General features: G+C 42.2%; 2 protein-coding genes across 13 annotated transcripts in view; both read left to right on the top strand.

The window, feature by feature from the left end:
• Positions 1–12,223, top strand: part of TPM3 (tropomyosin 3) — a 28,163-nt gene extending 15,940 nt beyond the window's left edge. For 2 of the 12 annotated variants that reach the window (XM_005677462.3, XM_018046154.1), the window contains 5 exons: positions 659–734; positions 1,369–1,431; positions 1,619–1,688; positions 2,650–2,728; positions 3,454–3,666. In XM_005677462.3, coding sequence (XP_005677519.1) covers positions 659–734; positions 1,369–1,431; positions 1,619–1,688; positions 2,650–2,728; positions 3,454–3,457 — 292 coding nt within the window. In that variant the 3' untranslated portion in view covers positions 3,458–3,666. Of the gene's footprint in view, positions 1–30; positions 107–658; positions 735–1,368; positions 1,432–1,618; positions 1,689–2,649; positions 2,733–3,453; positions 3,667–10,856 lie in introns of those variants that run through there. The other 10 variants (XM_005677460.3, XM_013977053.2, XM_013977044.2 and 7 more) reach the window with 7 other exon arrangements.
• Positions 13,309–20,072, top strand: part of NUP210L (nucleoporin 210 like) — an 89,676-nt gene continuing 82,912 nt past the window's right edge. The window contains 2 exon segments of the mRNA XM_013977080.2: positions 13,309–13,505; positions 15,027–15,163. Coding sequence (XP_013832534.2) covers positions 13,309–13,505; positions 15,027–15,163 — 334 coding nt within the window.

Here is a 20,072-nt window from a genome sequence, read left to right as displayed (position 1 = left end):
TTGTGCGATCCCTGTGACTATCACTAACAGCCGTTGCCGAGAGATGGATGAGCAAATCAGACTGATGGACCAGAACCTGAAGTGTCTGAGTGCTGCTGAAGAAAAGGTACTAACCATTAAACCCACAGAGCGGTTCTGTGTATGGTGTGATTTTGTTCGGTTTTGTTTTTGTTCTGTTTTGCAGCCGCCTCCCCTCCACTGGTTGGTTTGTTGAGTGCTTTCTCATCTCCTCATGGAATGCTCCATTCCTCTCCACTTACTTGGCATCTTTCATCTCTCCTTTCCTAATTACTTCACTGCCTCTCCACAGGGTCTCGCCTTCCCTTGGGTGATTTGGGGGACTCTTTGGGTTGGGCATCCGTTCCCACTTCCACCCCAGGTAGCTGTTCTGATTTGTTCCTGGTAGTGATTTCTCAGGTGTTTTCTTTACTAGTGTCCGAACACTGAGTCCCAGCCCAGGAGGGCCCGGCTCCTGATGTGTTCTCTGGTAGAGGGAGGAGGGTTGATGCTTGCTCAGATAACCTGGGAACTTCTCTCTCCCCCAGTATGCCTTCCAACTCTCTCTACATATAGGTTCAATTCATGTCTGTGTGTCTCTCTCCCTTTTTTTATTCTCTTCTTCCCCTTTCCTCTCCTGCGGTATTTAAAATATTCACAGTAAGTGTTCTGAGCTGGAGGAGGAGCTGAAGAATGTCACCAACAACCTCAAGTCTCTTGAGGCTCAGGCGGAGAAGGTAGGGGCTGGTTTGTAAAAGTGACAGGCTTTGGGGCCTGGGCCCAGCCCTGCCCTTGATGAAAAATGGGAGAAACCCATTCCTTATATAATCCAGTGAGAAGTATCCACCTGTTCTCTCCAGATTCGGGTTTAATGCCAATTCCTGCGCACTTTGATTGCTGTAGTTAGAGTAACTTCTTGGTCTCACGTTCCCGGGGTGATTGATGTTCTCCTCAGGCTGATACTGCTGTGCTAATGTTTGGGGGCAACAAGTAGTATCAGATCTGAAACCTAATGGGCATGAAGAAAGGCAGCTTGTCTTTAGCTTCTGGTGGGACTGTTTCAGCAACATGGCCTCCAGGTGTCGCCACATTGACTCATTAGCCTGGAGGCAGGAAGAATGCCTTCCTGTGTTGATCAAGGCCTAGGCCCATTTTAAAAATAATGGTCCTGGTGGAGTCTGAGGTTATCGTGCCTCCAAGGACATGGATTTGTAGGTTTTAAGGACTGTTTGTTCTGAAACAGCCTTGTTCTCTCTCATGGATCATTCAACACATGCAATCTAAGAGGATGTTGAATGTAAATGTTGGGAGTGGGGTGTCATCTTTGTGAGTAATATCTATTCTGAGATGTTTATTCTACTTCTCTTACAGTACTCTCAAAAAGAAGACAAATATGAGGAAGAGATAAAGATTCTTACCGATAAACTCAAGGAGGTGAGCTGGGGGGATTATGTATGAGGAAGGGGGCCCCAAGGCATTGAGAGGCATATAAGGCATTTTGTTGACTTAGGCTAGCTGGCTTTGGTTCTGAAAATTATAGAAGCAGAAGGTGGAAAAAATAGAGGCCCTTCTCGAACTGTCTTATTTATCTCTGATTCTGACTCATTTCATGTTCCCCTAGGCAGAGACCCGTGCTGAGTTTGCTGAGAGATCGGTAGCCAAGCTGGAAAAGACAATTGATGATTTGGAAGGTATGGAGCCTGGTGAGGGATTAAAATGAATAGAGAGGAAGACCTTGCCCTTTGACCCTCTTCCCCTCAACACCAAAAGGATTTGGTGGTGACCTGGCATGCATCCTATGCCCTGTCCTGTGCCACAGCCAGGTGAAGTGGGCCAGATCTTAGAACTGGATTTTTATACTTAGTCTTCCTTTAATAAGACTTAACCTAATATTCTGGAATTTGTATCCTCCCCTTGGAGGAGATGGGTCATGGCATGTTACCCCCATGTCACCCCATGGCTACTTTGGGCAATGTTGTTCACCACTCAAGTTGAAGGGGGGACCTCACCAAGGGACGCAGCGGTGGAATGACCACTTCTCAGAGCTGACCAATGCCAGGGGCTTTCTGAATGCTTCCTGCCCCTGCAATTTGGCAGCTGCATCTACCCTAGCAAGAGAAAGTTTGTACTTTTCTCTAAGAAGTCTTAGATATACTGATTTGCTACACTCTGGGTAGCAGAATATTCTTTGGGAGAGTTTGGGGCAGGCAACCTGTAGAGCAAAGGGGCCAAGAATATTGGTCATGCTTGGTATGTCTGAATATTAAGTGTCTGAGTATTAAAGTGTATTTTCTCCTTTTTCTATTTTTGTTAAATTCAGTGTTATCACTACTAGGAATTAGCTTCGCTGGGTGGGAGTGGTATCCTCTTGAGTGCCTTTGGTAATTGGAATTGCTAGTCACGACTGTGCCCAGGTTCTCAACCTTTGCTGCAATTGATTAGAAGTATCAGAGGTATCAAGTCTGGTTGGTCTTGGGGACAGTGGATCTGAAAATGGCCAGTCATGGCTACCAGGATAGATATTCTCCTCAAGGTGGGATTAGACCCATGGTCACGCTTTCCCTCATTTCTAACGATTCCCTCTCTTCATCTGCTTCTGATACCTATTACTCTGTGTCCTCATTCCTCCCTGTGGTTCCTGTGCCTGTCCAGATGAGCTCTATGCCCAGAAACTGAAGTACAAGGCCATTAGCGAGGAGCTGGACCACGCCCTCAATGACATGACCTCTATGTAACTATCTTACAGCAGAGTGGGGCTGGGACCTTGGCTTGTGGGTGGGTGGGGGTACAGTCTCTGCATAGTGTGCTCTGCTTTTGTCTTCTGGAAACTAGAATCTCCACTCTTACCTTTAAAACATTGGTGCTGGTTACTTGTTGGCAAAAGCTGCGGAGGCATGTAATCCTGGATCAGCGGTAGAACCCTGATCTACGTGTAATTTTTGTACTTTTTACTCATAGTCCCTTCATTATGACGCCGGGATTTTCCCGTTTGTTTCTTAAGTCTCATCTCAGAAGAGTTACTGCTTAAGATAATTGTGTTGTCATACAATTAAAGAACTAGGGCCCAGAGAGCCAGTGACTTGGGCCATAGCGCCCAGACTTCCTGGTGTGTATAGGTTGTACCCTGATACTGAAGTTCAGGTGAAACACCCATGATTGGAAATACCAAATTCACCTAAAAGGTTGAGCCAAGTCCCAGAGCAAGCCAGGTAGTAAAAAGCACCAAAAAGAGTTGTGGGGGCCTTCATCTGTTTGCTGTGAATCCCTGATCCTTGACGCTAATCTGCCTTTTCCCCACTAACTGAAAAGAAGCCAAATCACTCAGGCTGCAGTATCTGGCTGTCTTTTTACCATTCCTACTGCCACCGACCTTTTTCTCCTCTTCCTCTCTCCCGAATTGCTGTCTAGATTGATGCTTGTCCTTCTCACCTAGAGTCTCCTTACTTTTTCACACAGATAATTATCACCGTTTCTGCTCTGTTCTGGATCTACCCCCTTTCCTCGGGGAACCCAACGCCCCACTCTCGCTCTGGATTCCATTTGGGTCAGCCTGGCTGATCCCCAAGGCATTACGATGGGCGGGGGGAAGGTGGCCACAAAACAACTTATGTATTCTCTTCCACCCCTCACCCCAAATTAAAATGTTAAGCTGCCGGAAGCCTCATGCTACCCTGCATTTGTGTCATTGACAAAGCTGCTGCTGTCTCTAAAAAGGAGCCTTGGGGGTGTGATGTGGGGCGCAGCTATTGTAGGCTCTCCCTCCTCTGACTTATATAATCAAAGCCACTTTTGTGTGTGTCTATTTTTTCTTGACATTTAAATTCAACTGATCTATCAGAGTGGTGGACTAGGAGAGGTTCCTTAGAATAGGAGCTCTAGTTTGACACTCAAGCTGAATGAAATTATCCAAGTCCTTTACTTCCAGGTTCTTAAGTCAGGCTGTCTGGAATGTTTGTCTTCTCCTTAGGTTCTTCTTTTAGAGACCACTGAAGTACCTCTCAATATATCCTCTCTACCCTTTAACCAGTGGCTCATCCTCAGAATACCCGGTGGGCCCAAATATGTGACTGCTGAAATTGACTAAGTATATTGCCCCAAGTCAGAGAAAATACATCATAGGTAGAATTTCCAGCAGTTATAAACCTTTCTTACATATTTGAGGCTCACTAAGTAGTTTGCCTGCTAGTATATGCTAGTGGAATATAAGTGATAAATGATTGTTACTGGAAAAATGAAAACAATCAGTAATGCATATTTCAAATGTTATACACAGGTACCACTTTTTTTAGTACATGCATAAATATGGTAAATTGCTTCTAGTAGGATTGTTCCTAAGTTCATGTTGTGGAATTAAATATCAACCTTCCGGAAATTCCTATGCTGATTTACATAGCAGAGATAGTTTAATCTCAGTAGTGTAATCATCGATTATACTTACCTAAATACCTAAGTGTAATCCACTTAGTACTTCAGTTTCTCAGCATAGTATATATTTAAAATTTGGCTTTCTTTTAAACAGATACAGCCAGGTATAGAGGTTTTCTCTAATTTAATACTTTAGGTCCCGTTGAATTCAGTTTTCTTTCTGTCCATACCGTTTCTTTTTGCCATACAGCCTTTGTGATTAAGGTACAGGTTATTACTAGTTAAGGCACAAGGTATTAAGGCGGAGGCATCTTCCGTACTCTCAGGTTGCTCAGAATCTAACAGGAGAGAAAACATGTGTATAAAACTAAAGATGTGTGATGAGTACCCCAGATAATCAAGTACCCTCAGGGAGGAAGAGGTTGATTGCAGTGCTGATGATAAGAAAAGTGTCATGATAGGAGGCACATACAAGTTAATAAACAGGTTAAAACTTTCCTCTTCATTTTTATTGGATTTCAAAAAGATTGGATTTTTGACAGTCTGGTTGAAGCAAAGTGGATCTTCAGCATTTGCATCAAAGAGAACCAAAAGAACAAAAGCATAGAATTGGGAAGGACACCAGAGGTTTAAGGGTCCATTTAGATAAACTAGGGAACAGGTATGTGCTGTAATCAGGCTGGGGAGTTTTAATTTTATTTTGTAGGTGATGGGGGTACCACTAGAGATTTTGAACAAGGATGTATTCTGAGTAGAAAGAAGAGTTAATTTGGCAGCTAAGTTAAGAATGTATTGGAAAGGGAGCAGATTATCAAAGTGATCCATTAAGGCAGTGATTCCCAGATTTCATTCATTTGCATAACGCTTTTGACTACTTTTTCCCTATTTATATGCAGCCTACATTATTTTTTTAAATTTACTCATTTAAAAATTTCTCCTGCTAAAAAAAAAAATTCTTACACTACACAATTCTAACTTGAAATCAAGTTTTGACATGGCGTGTTTTTTTCCTGATGAACATTAAAGTCATATAGCTAATTAAGTTCACAAAAGTATGCTGTCTGCAGTCTTCTCACATATCACTAACAGTGACTATACCACAGTTTAGGAAATACTGGGTTATGTTATTACAGTTTCCCAGGGAGAAAAATCTGACCTAGATAGTGGTATTAGGGGATGGTGCTGACCGTGGGCGTTAGGAAGGATGGTCACTAAATGCAAGAAGGAAGTATCAAGGATGACTGGTTTTGAACCTAGGAAAATGGTGGTATTAAAGGTGTAGGGAAGTCACATGGTCCTGGTTTGGGAAGGCAAGGGAGTAAGTCTGTAAAGCTAGCTGGTATCCAAGATGAAAACAAATCGTAGCACTGGAGGGGGAGAGTTTGATACAAAAGAGATTTAGGAGTCCCATCAGGTTGGCAGGCAGGTTAGGCCATGGAAGTAAATTCGAATCCTAAAGACACTTGCAAATGGAAAATGAAAAACTAAGCAGAGGAAAATCTCTGTAGAGGTGGAAGCCAAATGGAACTGGTTGGAAGGATAGTAGAAATGAGTAACTTTTAAAAAAATTTGAGTCACTGGGTGATTTCTGGTGATTCTCAACTTTAACAGGTAGAGAAGGATGATAATTGAAAATTATGAAAACATAATTTTCATTGATGCTTTATTAATCTAAGGGAATATTTTGAGCATTAAGGACAAGGAGAGGACCCATACTTCAAGGAGCAGAAGCAAATTGATGGAAAGGAAAAAAGAGGCTTGGAGTATAGTCTAGAACAATGATGTCTGTCCGACCCTTTGACAGTGATTTCCAGTATCTCAGCCACCGGCCACATGGGGTTGTTGAGTACTCAGTGTGGTTAGTGTGACCCAGGAACTAAATTCTAATTCTGCTGACTTTTAGTTCTGAGTTTAATTAACCACATGTGGCTAGTGGCTGCTCCATTCATTGTATAGTACCAGCCATTTTAGTATGTGGGCAGAAGGAATTGACTTTGGCACAGAGGAAGGCTTCTAACAAAGGAAAGAACTAAGACTGGAGAAAGAAGAAGAGTGAGGTGTAGAAACCATCTTCTGTTACTTGAGCCAAGACTTGCTATGGGAATAGGGTGAAGCATCAGAGCATTGGTAATCTCAGAGCAAAGTACTTCACCCCTTAATTTTCCTCATCTTAATTTCTAAGGGAAAAACCACAGGCTGATGTGTTGGGATCCATTCTTCCCTTCCTCATTACCATTGTTGGGACAAGGAATAAAAATGTGACTGGATCCCAAGTTACCTGATGGGTGGAACTGACCTGTTATGTTAGGCAGCCTTGTCTTAGCCACACCCAGACTCCTCCATTCACATGATATTGGTTGAATATTCCTTAGCCTTAACATGAGAGAGTTTAAAAAAACAAAGCAAAATCTGTTCTACATCATTCCTTGAATGTGAGTCTTTAACACTGATAGAGTTTCCCTTATTCCAGGCACTCCCATCCTTTTCCTGTTACAGAATGAAATTGACCTGATTCAGACTAGTGAAGCCTAAGAATGTGTAGCATCTGTGGGATTATTCCCTGAAAGGAAAATCAGACCAAAGGGGGATTTTCTGACTTGCTTTTTGTTTGTTCGTTTTATTTGCTCTTACAGGGAACCAAGAAATTTAATGAACTAGTATCTGGTCCTGAATTTTTAGTTAACAGATAAAACTGAGTTAGAAACCTTACTTATTACAAAGTTAAAGGTTAGAAAACAATCACATTTATCTTTCTGACCTGATGCAATTCTAAAGGAACTAGAAGTTCTAGGATTTAATCAGGCAATAAAATGTTTCCACTTCTTCTCTGCCTCTTTATTTCTTCCCTAAGTGGAACAAAACTCTCCCTGACCAGACTTTTTAGAGTTAGGATCCTAATAACACCTATCTTTCCTAAGATAGTGGGAGTCACACTAAGACTAACTTAGATATAGATGTTATGGAACAGCCAGGTTGCAAATGGTCTCTGGATGTAATATAACACCAAAAAGTTCAAGGAATGAGATTTTAACACAATATGAACCTCTACTGTTGGTCAGGATTGCCCCAGTGAATAAGACAGGTCCAATCCCAGACCTGATGGACTAGTGTAGACTAGTACAGTGTTTCTCAATGGTGGACTTTAAAGCCCTTTAGGTCAGGATAATTCTGGGATGTATAGAACAATGCTATTTATTGCTGTCCCCTGCCCAATAAATATGTCAGACCCTCCAGTTATTGTGACAGTTAAAACCTGCCCTCAGACATTTCTCAAATCCCCTCTAGGGGGAGGGGAGGGAGAGTATTCCTCCTATTGTGACACTGGTTTAGTAGGAAGTGCTGTTTTTAAAATTCTCTCCAATTCTGCCCCTTAGTCCCCAGCTTCTAGGTAGAACTGGGAAAACCTCAGTCCAGAAGGCAAGGTAACTGGGCAATGCCCACAGTGAGCTCACAGATGCAAGACAGAGAAGTCTTTTTCATACTGAGTTTCTGAGACCATTTTGAAACAGACTGTAAAACATAGGAAGAAACTTGTTTATGAACACGAGGCTGACATTAGGCGTAGACTAGGAGCAGACTAGTAGACCAGTACCCTTGTGTTGGTCTCATGAATTTGGAGTCGCTGTAGCCCCTCTTTTTCGTTTATTAAAAAAAAATTTTTTTTCTTGTGATGAGAACTTCTAGGATGACTTTTTAAAAACACCTTTCATATATAAAACATACAGAGCAGCACTGACTGTATTATATTGTATATTACATCTCTGCTGCTAAGTCGCTTATTTATTTTATGACTGGAAGTTTATACCTTTTGACTGCCTTCATCCAATACCCCCATGCACACACTCTCCCCCTCTGGTAACCACAAATGTGATCTCTTTTTCTGTGAGACTGTTGAAGTATAATTGACTTACAACACTAAGTTTATATTAGTTACTGATGCACAATATAGTGATTTGTGATTTGATATTTCTATACATTATAAGACGATCACCACTCTGTACCTCTAAGATGTGCTCCAAGTAGAAAATCCAGATAAAGCCAGGGGATTTGAGCACTTACTTGTATCAGGAACGCTTTTAGTTAAGACACATCTTAATAGCAGCTTAAATGAATATGGGGTTATTTTTCCCTCATAATAAAAAGTCTTGATTTGAGTAGCTTTGGCTTGATGGAGTTGGGGTTTCTGTGATTCTTACGGCCCTTTTTTCTTAGTCGAAATTTGCTACTCAAGTCATCATATCCATGTCCGAGGCAAGAAAGAAGGCTAGTTTTTCCAGAAGCCCCCAGACACGCTGCCTCCTACATCATTGGCCAGAACTGGATCACGTGATCACCCTAAGCTGCTAGTGAGGCTGGAGAAACAGGATAGTCTTGATTGGCTTGCATTAGTAATCCACCTTCCCTGGGGCTGGCGACTGTGGCCACTAACAGGTTCGGTGAAGTTGGGTTTTGATTGGATGTGCCACTATAATAGGTCTTTCACTCAACACCTACCACAAAAAGCATTACAAAGTGTAGGGTTGAGTGAGTATGGGCTATGTATCCCAGTCTCCCGTTCATAATGCTGTATTGAATGCTTTTATAGAACAATATTCAACTATTCGCATCGGTTCCTTACAAACTCTAATTTTCGTAAATGTATTTCTTATAAGCCAACTGTATTCCTTCTTTTGCTATTTCACTTATCTCAGTTTCTTAATAAATACTGTGAAGGAGATATTTTTCTCTCTCAAAATGTCATCCTTTCAGCTTGTTAGCCTGCATTTTTTATTTTATTCCTCTGTTGGTCTTTTCACCAACTGACTGAGTCCTTGCATCCATCCAGCCTTACAGATGCATGTTATATATACCAGGTAGTTGAAAGTCTCAAGATTTACTTCTGGTACTCTACTAACTTTCCCTTTTTCTCTTTCTCTTCCTCTTTTTCCTCTCCTTCTCTTGTTTTCTCTCCTCCATTGCTGCTGCAGAGCGTCTCTACAGCCAACTTGAGCGAAACCGCCTGCTTTCTAATGAGCTGAAGCTAACGCTGCATGATCTATGTGACTGATGGGCAGGGCTCACTGATGCCCATTAAACCGAGCTTACGGCTCACTCCACTGACCTGGACCCCAGCAAAAAGCTGATTGTCTTTTTAAAGTTATTATTTTGCCCTAAGCAAATTGCTTAATTGGAACAGTTAGAATAGTGTTGTCTTCCTAACTGCACTGTAAAGTGGGAACAGTTAATACTGCCTTTCTACGCTTTTCAAGAGATTGTGGGTGATGAAGGGAGTAACCTGAGAGACTATAATGAGGAAATCTGGGAGAGTGTTCTGTTTTCCACCCGTATTTGCTGCTCTTTCACTTGTGCACTGACTGTAGGATATGTTGCTTGCATGAATGTTTTCTAACAATAAAAGGACTGACTTAACAAGATGTTGTAACTGCTTCATCTGCAGGCCCAGGGATGGGCCCTTCTGACTGGGTAGAAAAAAAGACAAGGGAAAGAAAAGGGATGTGGGATATGAAAAGGTCAGTGTTGCCATTTGCTTCCTTGAGTTGAGGATTTTCCTTACCTCCCTAGAACAGAGAGTGGTTTGCTTGCTGGGCAGCTTTGATTCTCCTTGATGTTCAGCTCCTGGTTTTCTTCGTGACGTTTTCCCCATTTTTCCTTGTGCTTCTTTTTCCTGGTATAATGTTTAATTGCAAGTAACTGTGTCACAGGCTAGTTCCTGAAGAATAACTCTGTGAAAGTCTCAATTGATGTTTTGCTTACAAGGAAATGTTTTGCAGTATTTTTTTTAATTTGGGTGCATCAAATCTTAGTTGTGGCATGTGGAATCTTCAACCTTAGTTGCAGCATGCAGGATTTAGTGCCCTGACCAGGAAGCAAACCTGGGCTCCCTTCCCTGCATCGGGAGCTCAGAGTCTTGGCCACTAGACCGCCAGGGAAGTCCCTGTTTTGTTGTGTTCATGACTTTGTTTTCTTTCTAGATTCTTACTTAGCTATGGGGGTTCTTTTATTTACCCCGCTAGTCATTTCTCTCCTCTCTACTTGTTGAGGAAAACCTGTAGTGCATGGGGATCCTATTGTACTCAAATTTTCAAGTTGAGATTCTGCTGTTTCTACTGGTAGAAACATGCCTGTCCTTGTTCTCAATGTGTCAGACTCCAGCAGGCTATTTGGAGTAGCAAAGACTTAGGGGAGTGGATGGCTGATGCTTAACTTAAGGCCACCTCCTTCAGTGACTGAAAACTGAAAGCCTTGGTTGGGGTGTGGGGAGGAGAGGAAATGATAAGGTCCCCAGCTCCCTCCCCTTGAAGTCCAGCAACACCTGTAACTTCCGTAGGCAAGTCTGAGGCCCTGAAAAACCAAGTGATGCAATAGCTCACTTCTGTGGCTGAGATGGCAGCTGCTTTATTAGTCTGCAGCTTCCCTGCAACAGGAGCAATTCTCAGAACGGGTAGACCTTGAAATTTACTTCTTTTATAACATCTCTCCTTTACCCCCATTAGATAAACTGAAATGCACCAAAGAGGAGCACCTCTGTACACAAAGGATGCTGGACCAGACTCTGCTTGACCTGAATGAGATGTAGAGCACCCCAGTCCCGCCCTGCCGCTGCTCCTCCCTCTCACCCCGACTCCGCTGAGGCCAGCCTGCCCGAAGCTGACCTTTAAACTGAGGGCTGATCTTTAACTGGAAGGCTGCTTTCTCCTTTCGCCACCTCTCCCACCCCCCTACTCCTGTGTCCTTTTCGCCAAACTGTCTCTGCCTCTCCCCAGAGATTCCAGTTGGGCTAGAGGCTGAGCCCCTTTGGGAACAACGATTAAGGGAATGTGAGCACAATGCAAAGTGTCTTTAAAAGCATGTTGTGATGTACACATTTTGTAATTTCCTTTTTTGTTGTTGATGTAACAACCATTTGTAAAAAACATTCCAGATAATTCTGTAGTTCTGAAGCAGCAGTCTAATCCCGTTCTCACTTTTGGAAGGTAACATTTCAGCTTAATACATATTGCCTTCTCCAGAGAGAAAGGGAAAAGGCTTGGGCCTGCCTTACTGAGAGCCTAGCAGCCCAGAGAAAGGCTCCATTTAGGGAAACCTCATTGCTCTGTAAAAAGTACCTGCCAAACCAGAAAGATGATTCCAGGAGGAGTTAGCCAAAAAAAAAAAAAAAAGTGCTGTTCAGGTTTTCAGCTTTACGGTATCTTTGGACAACCTTTTTTTTTTCTTTTTGCATCAGAAGTGACCAAACAATTAAGATGGTGAAACCTCTGAGACCAAATCCTTGTCCCAGCTCTACCCTGTTCCCAACTGCTCACAGAATGGACCATGTGCCCCTTATGTTGAAGTGACCACTTATTTGCTCTTCTGCCTCCTTGAGAGAAAGGAAAGAAAATTATGTTTTGCCACTGATTTAGCCATATGAAACTCATCTCATTACCCTTTTCTGGGTCTGAAGCTGCTGTCTCTAAAAAGTGCCATCTCATTGTGCTTTGTATCGGTTAGTGCTGGAGAAATCTTGAAAAGCGTATGTACAAAACTTTAAAATTTTTCTATTATTTTGGAACTTTGCTTCTTTGGGGTTGAGGCACACTGGTCACCCCTCTGCCTATGAGAGTTCTGTACAGTCTGTGGGCTAGCAGTGTGCTGAACTTTTCAAGTTTCTTTCCCTACCCAGTCCCCCTTTTTTGATGAGGTTTCAGTGAGGTCTGTTAGGTGTGCATCCTGCAGCGTAATTGGCTTAAAATGTTCTCTCCTTCGGTGTGGTCTCTTTGGGGACCAACTGGGAGGAAAAAAAACCAATAATGTAACTGTTTTGATACTGAAAATTGATAAATGTCTTTTTGAAATAAAGAACCAGTCCCTCCAACCTTCAGAAGTACTTGCTTTTATTTCCCAATCCAAATGGGCTTTCTCCACAGGAGCTAAGTTTGGGTAAAGATCAGATCTTTGTGGGTGGCAGCAGTAGGATTTGACGCAGCACACCCGCTTTGGAAGTTGTCCAAACTGGAGTCAAAACAAAGCTCTCAGATCCCTAGTTGTATGTTCTTTTGTCAATCATTTAGTTTCATTCATTATCTGTAAAATAAAGATAATATGTATTTTTAGGTAAATGTAAAGATTAGAAATAACATTTATGTGTCAGACATTTAATATTAATATTACTTAATCTGACACTGGCATCATCAGGGTCAGCTGTGCATTTCCTTTACAATCATGCTTATTCTTTCTCATAAATCCCAGATTTATTGGACTCTGCTCACTAAACAATTTCAATAATATGACACCGATTACATACTCCTATATGTGTGTGGTTTTAATAAACTGTCCTGAGACAGCCTTTGAGCTAATACTTTGTTAGATATTTGGAGAAAACAAGTTAATTTAACAAGAGGTGCTCTCAAAGTATTTGCTTACAGACAGGTTGTGTGAGTGGATAGCTTTCAAAGCTGTCTTTGAGACGCCAGTGCCTGGCATTTCCTGCACTCTGGCATTGAGACTGGACATGAATCTGACTTACTAGTAAAAATGACACAGCTTCCTTGACAAAGTCCAGCTGTTTATACCAGAGACTGGAACATTTTTTTCCATTTATATGCACGGGTCAATGCTGACTGGAAATTACTGCCCCCAAAAAAAGTTGGTGGGGGGTTGCCCTAGGAGTCAAACACAGTAGGCAACAGAGGACAAATTAACTGGGAGAGTTTTTTTTTTTTTAAGATTTTTCTGCCTATTCTTAAGGCCTGCCACCTAATATTTAAGAAAGTAGCCCTTTAAGTGGGTAGTTAGCTGGGTTTCTGCCTTGAAGTTTCCATAACGGCTTGTTGGAGCCCTTCCTAAAAACATTCCCGTAATTCCAAGCGGTACGGCCGCCTGCTGACGTCACGCCTGTGGATTGGCTGATGTTGGAGCTGAGGGAACGGCTGTAGTTAAGCGAGGAGACAGGAGTTGATGGGCGCCATGACTGCTGTTGGGTCACCAAATCGCCGAGGCTTTGGGCTGTTCTGCGTGACTCTACAGCGCCTCCTGTTTCTGCTTCTCTTTTTGCTTGGAACCCTGGCCAACAAACTTAACGTACCACAGGTGTTGCTACCCTTTGGGCAGGAGCCAGGCCGGGTTCCTTTCCTGCTAGAGGCTCAGCGGGGCTGCTACACTTGGTGAGGGGTGGCGGGATCACAAGAGTATGCACCCCCACGCCGCCCAGGAAGAATGGGAAGGGTTCATTGAACGGAAGACGACGCCACCGGAATACTTTGGTCATTCATCCTGAAGAGCCTTGCCTGTAGGGATCAGGGGTGGGGTGTCAGCAGGAATGGAGGGCCAGCTCTTCTGATGGCCTACCCTCGTTGTGTGGGATGTTTTCAGCCTATGTGTGGGTCCTTTTATGAGCAGTTAATGTGTGAGATTGGCTTTCTCGTGGTATGTGTTGGTTGGGAGGGGTAGTCACTATGTGAACAGCTGTCAGGGTACAAGGAAACCCTGTGTAGGTGGCCTCAGACAACCATGGCTACCCACCGCAAAGAACTTTCAGTGTTAAGAGCTAGGGTGAGGGATTCCCAAAGTCTGAGGAAATTTATTTATTTATTTATTTTTGAGGAAATTTATTGACGGGCTAGAGACGCTTAGGATGTGCGAGTTCTCTGCAAACGAAAGTGAAGTTTTCAGTGTAAAAACACTTAACTATTGCATACTTAACTAAGTACTTTGCATGTGTTAACTCATTCCGTTTTTACAGTCTTGTTGATTAAGCGCTATTTTTTCCATTTTACAAGTGAGTGAATTGAGGCATAGATAATATGAAGTATAAACTTGTATGAGAAGATGTATTTTAGGTGGAGATAAGATTTGCCTGTCACATATTAATATGTCTCCTCCCTCATATGAGAGTACTCTCTTGAAGTGTACACTCAAGTTTGGGGTAATCAACTCTGGGGGGAAAGATTTTCTGACTGAGGATGAAAAGACATGATTTTCTGGCATGAGAGAACCCAACCATAGGTTGTATGGTTTCCTAAAGGTAAGGGAACCTAGCTGAAGTGGGCTCCAAGGTATCAGAGGGCTCATCGTAATTGGAGATTTCCCTTTACCATCACTGAAGAGAAGCACTAAGTTTTCTCCATAGTGTAAGAAGTTCATCTCCCATTTTATGAGGCTGTATAAGGAAATCAGGCTTACACAGTGATCCTGTGTGACATATCTCCTGACTGAGGATGATGGAAGGCATCAGTCTAGCATTGAAAGCCATTCCTTCCATCCATCCAAAAATAATTATTTTTTAAACTGTATTTTGAGTTGGACTCGCCTCATAATTTTAGCAAGATTCCCACCTTAGATAGCAACAGTCCAATTTCTAGGATTGGAGGAAATTCATTCCTCAGAGTTTGAGAAGCCAGGTCTCATTGTTGGAAACACAGCATCAATCCTATTTTTACATACTGAGGGAAGATTGTTAACAATCTTACTTTAAATATTGAGGAAGGAATATAACTTGGCACAAGGGACCACTGAAAAATGTTCTAATCAGTCTCTTCCACTTAAATCTTACCTCTTTAAGCAATGTTTCTACTTTAAAGAAAAACCTTTAAATACGTCTGGTAGTATGTAACATGGAAAAACTATAGGAACCTATGTTCCACCAAAAGTTAATTTTAACCCACATTCGTATTTCATCCTGGCAGGCATTCCACCCATCATGATGCAGTAACTGTTGAACCTTTATATGAAAATGGCACCTTATGTTCTCAAAAAGCAGTACTCATTGCTGAATCTACCCAACCAATACGCCTCAGCAGTGTTATTCTTGCTCGAGAGATAGGTATGTTGAGACAAAACACACTATGTAACTGTTCCCCTGGAGTAGAAAAATCTGATATCTTTTATAGATGGTTAACACAGACAGTGTTGGCTTCAAATGCCCCTTAAGGTAGAAAAAAGGATTCCTGCAATATAAACCTTAATTGTGGCATTCTAGCCTGTAACATTTTTATTTTTGAACATCCAGCCCTTGGCAGTATGCCTGATACAGAGCAGAAACTCTGGTTGTTTGAATCAGTGGAGAAGGGAAGGACCTATTTATCAGAACTAGCTTGGGTGTTAGATTCTGAGGTTGGTCTTGAGTGAGGCAAAAGGCAGAATAAAGACTAGTACTTCTCAGGCTTCCCTGGTGGTCCAGTGGTTAAGAATCTGCCTGCCAGTGCAGGAGATGGGTTCAGTTCCTGGTCAGGGAAGATCCCATGTGCCATAGGCAACTAAGCCCACATGACATAACTATTGAAGTCTGAGCACTCTAGACCTCATTGCTTTGCAACAAGAGAAGCCACCACAAGGAGAAGCCTGAGTACCGCAACTCGAGAGTAGTCCCCGCTCACTGCAACTAGACAAAGTCCGTGTGCAGTCAGAGACCAAGTGAAGCCCATAAATAAATAAATAAAATAAAAAACTAGTACTTCTCAAGTACTAGTGTCATCTAAGAATCTGCATCTTCAGCATCACCTGGGAGCTTGTTAGAAGTGTAAATTCTCAGGCCCCACCTAAGGTCTGCTGTATCAGAATTTCTGGAATGAGCCAGGGGATCTGTGGTTTTAATTTATGGCTTCAGTGGGTCTTCGTTGCTGTGCCAGGGCATTCTCTAGTTGGGGTGAGTGGGGGCTGCTATTTGTTGTGGTGCCCGGGCTTGCCATTGCAGTGGCTTCTCCTTGGGGACCATGGGTTCTAAGGTGTGCAGGCTTCAGTAATTGCAGTACTCGATCTCAGTAGTAGTTGTAGTACACAGGCTTAGCTGCTCCATGGCATATGGGATCTTCCTGGACCAGGAATCAAACCTGTGTTCCCTGCCTTGGCAGGCAGATTCTTAGCCACTGAGTCACCAAGGAAGTCCTAGGGATCTGTGTTTTTAACAAGCTTTCCAGATGATTTTCATACATACTGAAATTTGGGAAGCACATGCTGGTCTGTTTTAGACCAGAGCAGCTTAAGAAATGCTATTTGTGTCCTTGAGTTTCTGGCACTTGGTATTTTCATATTGATAGGTCAGAAATATCTGTGTGGCTCTTAAATATTTTGATAAATTATTTATCTATACTGTATTATTAAAGATAAATTTAAGATGTTTGGTATACCATATTTCATATAATTGAAGATGCCATCTGTTATAACTATTTTTAATGTACTACTAAGAACAACATTAGGAGAAGGCAATGGCACCCCACTCCGGTACTCTTGCCTGGAAAATCCCATGGACGGAGGTGCCTGGAAGGCTGCAGTCCATGGGGTCGCTGAGGGTCGGACATAACTGAGGAACTTCACTTTCACTTTTCACTTTCATGCATTGGAGAAGGGAATGGCAACCCATTCCAGTATTCTTGCCTGGAGAATCCCAGGGATGGGAGAGCCTGGTGGGCTGCTGTCTATAGGGTCACACAGAGTTGGACACGGCTGAAGTGACTTAGCAGCAGCAGCAAGAACAACATTGCCAACTAAACTGTTTTTCTTCACTTAGAATTCTTTTTTACTTTATACCTATATTGAAGGGCTCTTTTTGACTTAGATGGTTATTTTTATTGTGTATCACTCTCAAGCCTAATAAAAAGGAAATAAAATTAACTGGTTAAAATATTCCTAAGACAAATTTAACATTTTTGCTTCACCTGAATCACTTTTTGATCGGGAATCATCAATGTCTGTGTTTATCCCCACAACATCTTCCTTTGTACCATGCGACTGTTAGTGTTGTTGCATTTCTTAAAAGAATTAAACCAAAACCACCTACAAGGTATTAGTATTGGACTCATTAGTTGGCATTACAATTTATAAAGCTGACCTATTTTGTCTCCAGCTTTGAAAAGGTTTCTAGCACATCTGAGTCGCCATCTTTCCCACTCTGTGTCCTTAACTGTTTGGTTCCAGGGGGAAAGAGTACTCCACCATTGTTCATGCTTCCTTCCATCTACTAATACCCATTCTGCAAGTTTGGTGTTGGCCCTTTTAAAGTTCTCACGAATGCAATAAATGATAACTATGCTATGACTCCTGGTGGTTGACAGTTCTAAGATGTCATCAGTCATAAGATAAAACCCTAATTTCAGAGATGTTGAAATGTCAGGAAAATGAGTGTCTTGGAGTCAATGAAATATGAGATTTCAAAGATGAGAGTCTTTGAGGACCGTGTCATGCAGGGCAGCTACAGTGGGTAGAGAAGGATACAAAGATGAGAAAAGAAGTGTTGCTTTGGTCATATATGCTATTTTTAATGTAATTACTCTTTTCAAATTTTATTTATTTTTGGTTGCACTGGGTCTTTGTTGCTGTGAGTGGGCTTTCTCCAGTTGTGGCGAGAGAGGGGCTACAATTCATTGTGGTGCACAGGCTTCTCATTGCTATAGCTTCTCTTGTTGCAGACCACAGGCTCTAGGTGCATGGGCTCAGCAGTTGTGGCTCACAGGTTTAATTGCTCCTCCACATATGGAATATTCTTGAACCAGGGATAGAACCCCTGTCCCCTGCAGCAGGCAGATTCTTATCTGTACCATCAGGGAAGTCATGTAATTACTCTTAACTACATGAATTCATTCTGATGTTGAAAGAGCACACAGCTGCTTGGAGAAATGTCAAACCTGGCTCTCAGCTTAGTTTCATCTGACTTGTGAATATTCCAAAATTATGTTTCAAATCAGCTTTCACAGTTTTGCTATTAAAACAATTGTGTACATAGATGATGGAGATTCCCAGTAATGAATGGCAGTCTTAGTGTTCTACAAGATGCATTCTTATCTTAATGGGAACTGGCACTCTGAAACGGGAAGGGACGTTTGGAAAGGGAAGAGCATGCCTTAAGAGAAACTCTTCATTTGTTTGACAAATATTGAATTACCTACTAACTATAAGGTATCTGTAAAGGTTAAAAGATTTAAGCACTCCATTAGTGTTTAGGTGCTTGGGATTTTGTTTATGATGTTTTTGGTGATAGTCTAATAGAGAAAATGAGTGGCTATGACAGAGATTAGCCACTAGCTACTAGGGAATTCCCTAGTAGCTCAAACGGGAAAGAATCTGCCTGCAATGTGGGAGACCTGGATTCAATCCCTGGATCGGGAAGATCCCTGAAGAAGGGCATGGCAACGCACTCCAGTATTCTTGCCCGGAGAATTCCATAGACAGAGGAGCCTGGTGGGCTACATGGGGCCAAAAAGAGCTGGACATGACCGAGTGACTTTCACTACTACTCAGCTGTGACAGAGATGGATAATGGTGAGAGACGAGGTGGGCATATTCTATTTGGTAAGAGTGGTAGATTTATTTTGATTTTTTGTTTTGTTTTGTTCTGACTAGATGTTACCTCCCTTTGATAAAATATTTAAAGAATATGAAATGTTATATATGAAAGTAGTAAAAGTGTTAGTCGTTCAATCATGTCCTACACTTTGTGACCCCATGGACTGTAGCCCATCAGGCTCTTCTGTCCATGGAATTCTCCAGGCAAGAATACTGGAGTGGGAAGCCATTCCCTTCTCCAGGGGATCTTTCTTCTCAGGGACCAAACCAGGGGTAATCTCCTGCATTACTGGCAGATTCTTTATGGTCTGAGCCACCAGGGAAACCCCAAAAGGTTATATAATGAAAAGTAAATCTCTAATCTCATTTCTCCAAGAGAGAACCGCTTTTCTGTATCATTCCAGATGTAATCTATGAATATATGAAAATGCCTTTTTGTAGTGGGATATCTAGATTTTCAACCTTAGGTACAGGACAGGTAGAGGAGTTTGGAGATGAAGGCATAAATTTTAGGTATAAAAGTTCAAGTGAAGGATTAAGAAAGGATTTAGACAGCTGAATGATTTTGGTGGAGAGAATAGAATGGAATGATCAGTACACTTTGCACTGTGCTCAGCATGTGGTTATTCGGCAAATACTTAAAATTTTTTAAAATTAATTTATTTATATTTCAGCTGCACTGAATCATTGTTTCTGTGCACAGACTTTCTCTAGTTGTGGCAAGCAGGGGCTACTCTTTGCTGTAGTGAAAGAATTTCTCATTGTGGTGGCTTCTCTTGTTGCAGAACAGAGACTTTAGGCACATGGACTTCAGTAATTGTAGTCTGTGGTCTTAGTTGCTTCTTGGCATGTGGAATCTTCCTGGACCAGGGATTGAACCCCTGTCCCCTGTGTTGGCCAGCAGATTCTTACCTACTGTACCACCAGGGAAGTCCCAAAATATTTTAAAATAATTTTTAAAAATTTAATTTATTTTTTGTTTGCATTGGGTCTTCATTGCTGCTCACAGGCTTTCTCTAGTTGTAGTGAGCTGGGGCTGCTCTTTGTTGCAGTACATGGGCCTCTCATTGCAGTGGCTTCTCTTGTTGTGGAGCACAGGCTCTAGGTGAGTGGGTTTCAGTAGCTGTGGCACACAGACTTAGTTTCTTCAAGGCATGTGGAATCTTCCTGGGCCAGGGATTGAAACCATGTCCCCTGTGTTGGCAGGCAGATTCCTGTTCACTGTGTCACCAGGGACGTCCCCAAAATAATTTTTATTTCACCCTTGTTTCACCTTTATGAAAATAAGTCTACTTTCTGTACTGTTTCAATTTGTGTTTCTGAAGTTAATCATGACTATATTGGGCTTCTCTGGTGGGTCAGATGGTACAGAATCTGCCTGCAATGCAGGAGAACTGGGTTTGATTCCTGGGTCAGGAAGACCCCCTGGAGAAGGGAACGGCAACCCACTCCAG

This window comes from Capra hircus, chromosome 3 (assembly GCF_001704415.2).
Source record: "Capra hircus breed San Clemente chromosome 3, ASM170441v1, whole genome shotgun sequence".
In the NCBI taxonomy this organism is placed as follows: domain Eukaryota; kingdom Metazoa; phylum Chordata; class Mammalia; order Artiodactyla; family Bovidae; genus Capra; species Capra hircus.
Note: the sequence above shows the minus strand (reverse complement) of the source record. Positions and strands in the feature narration are given on the sequence as shown.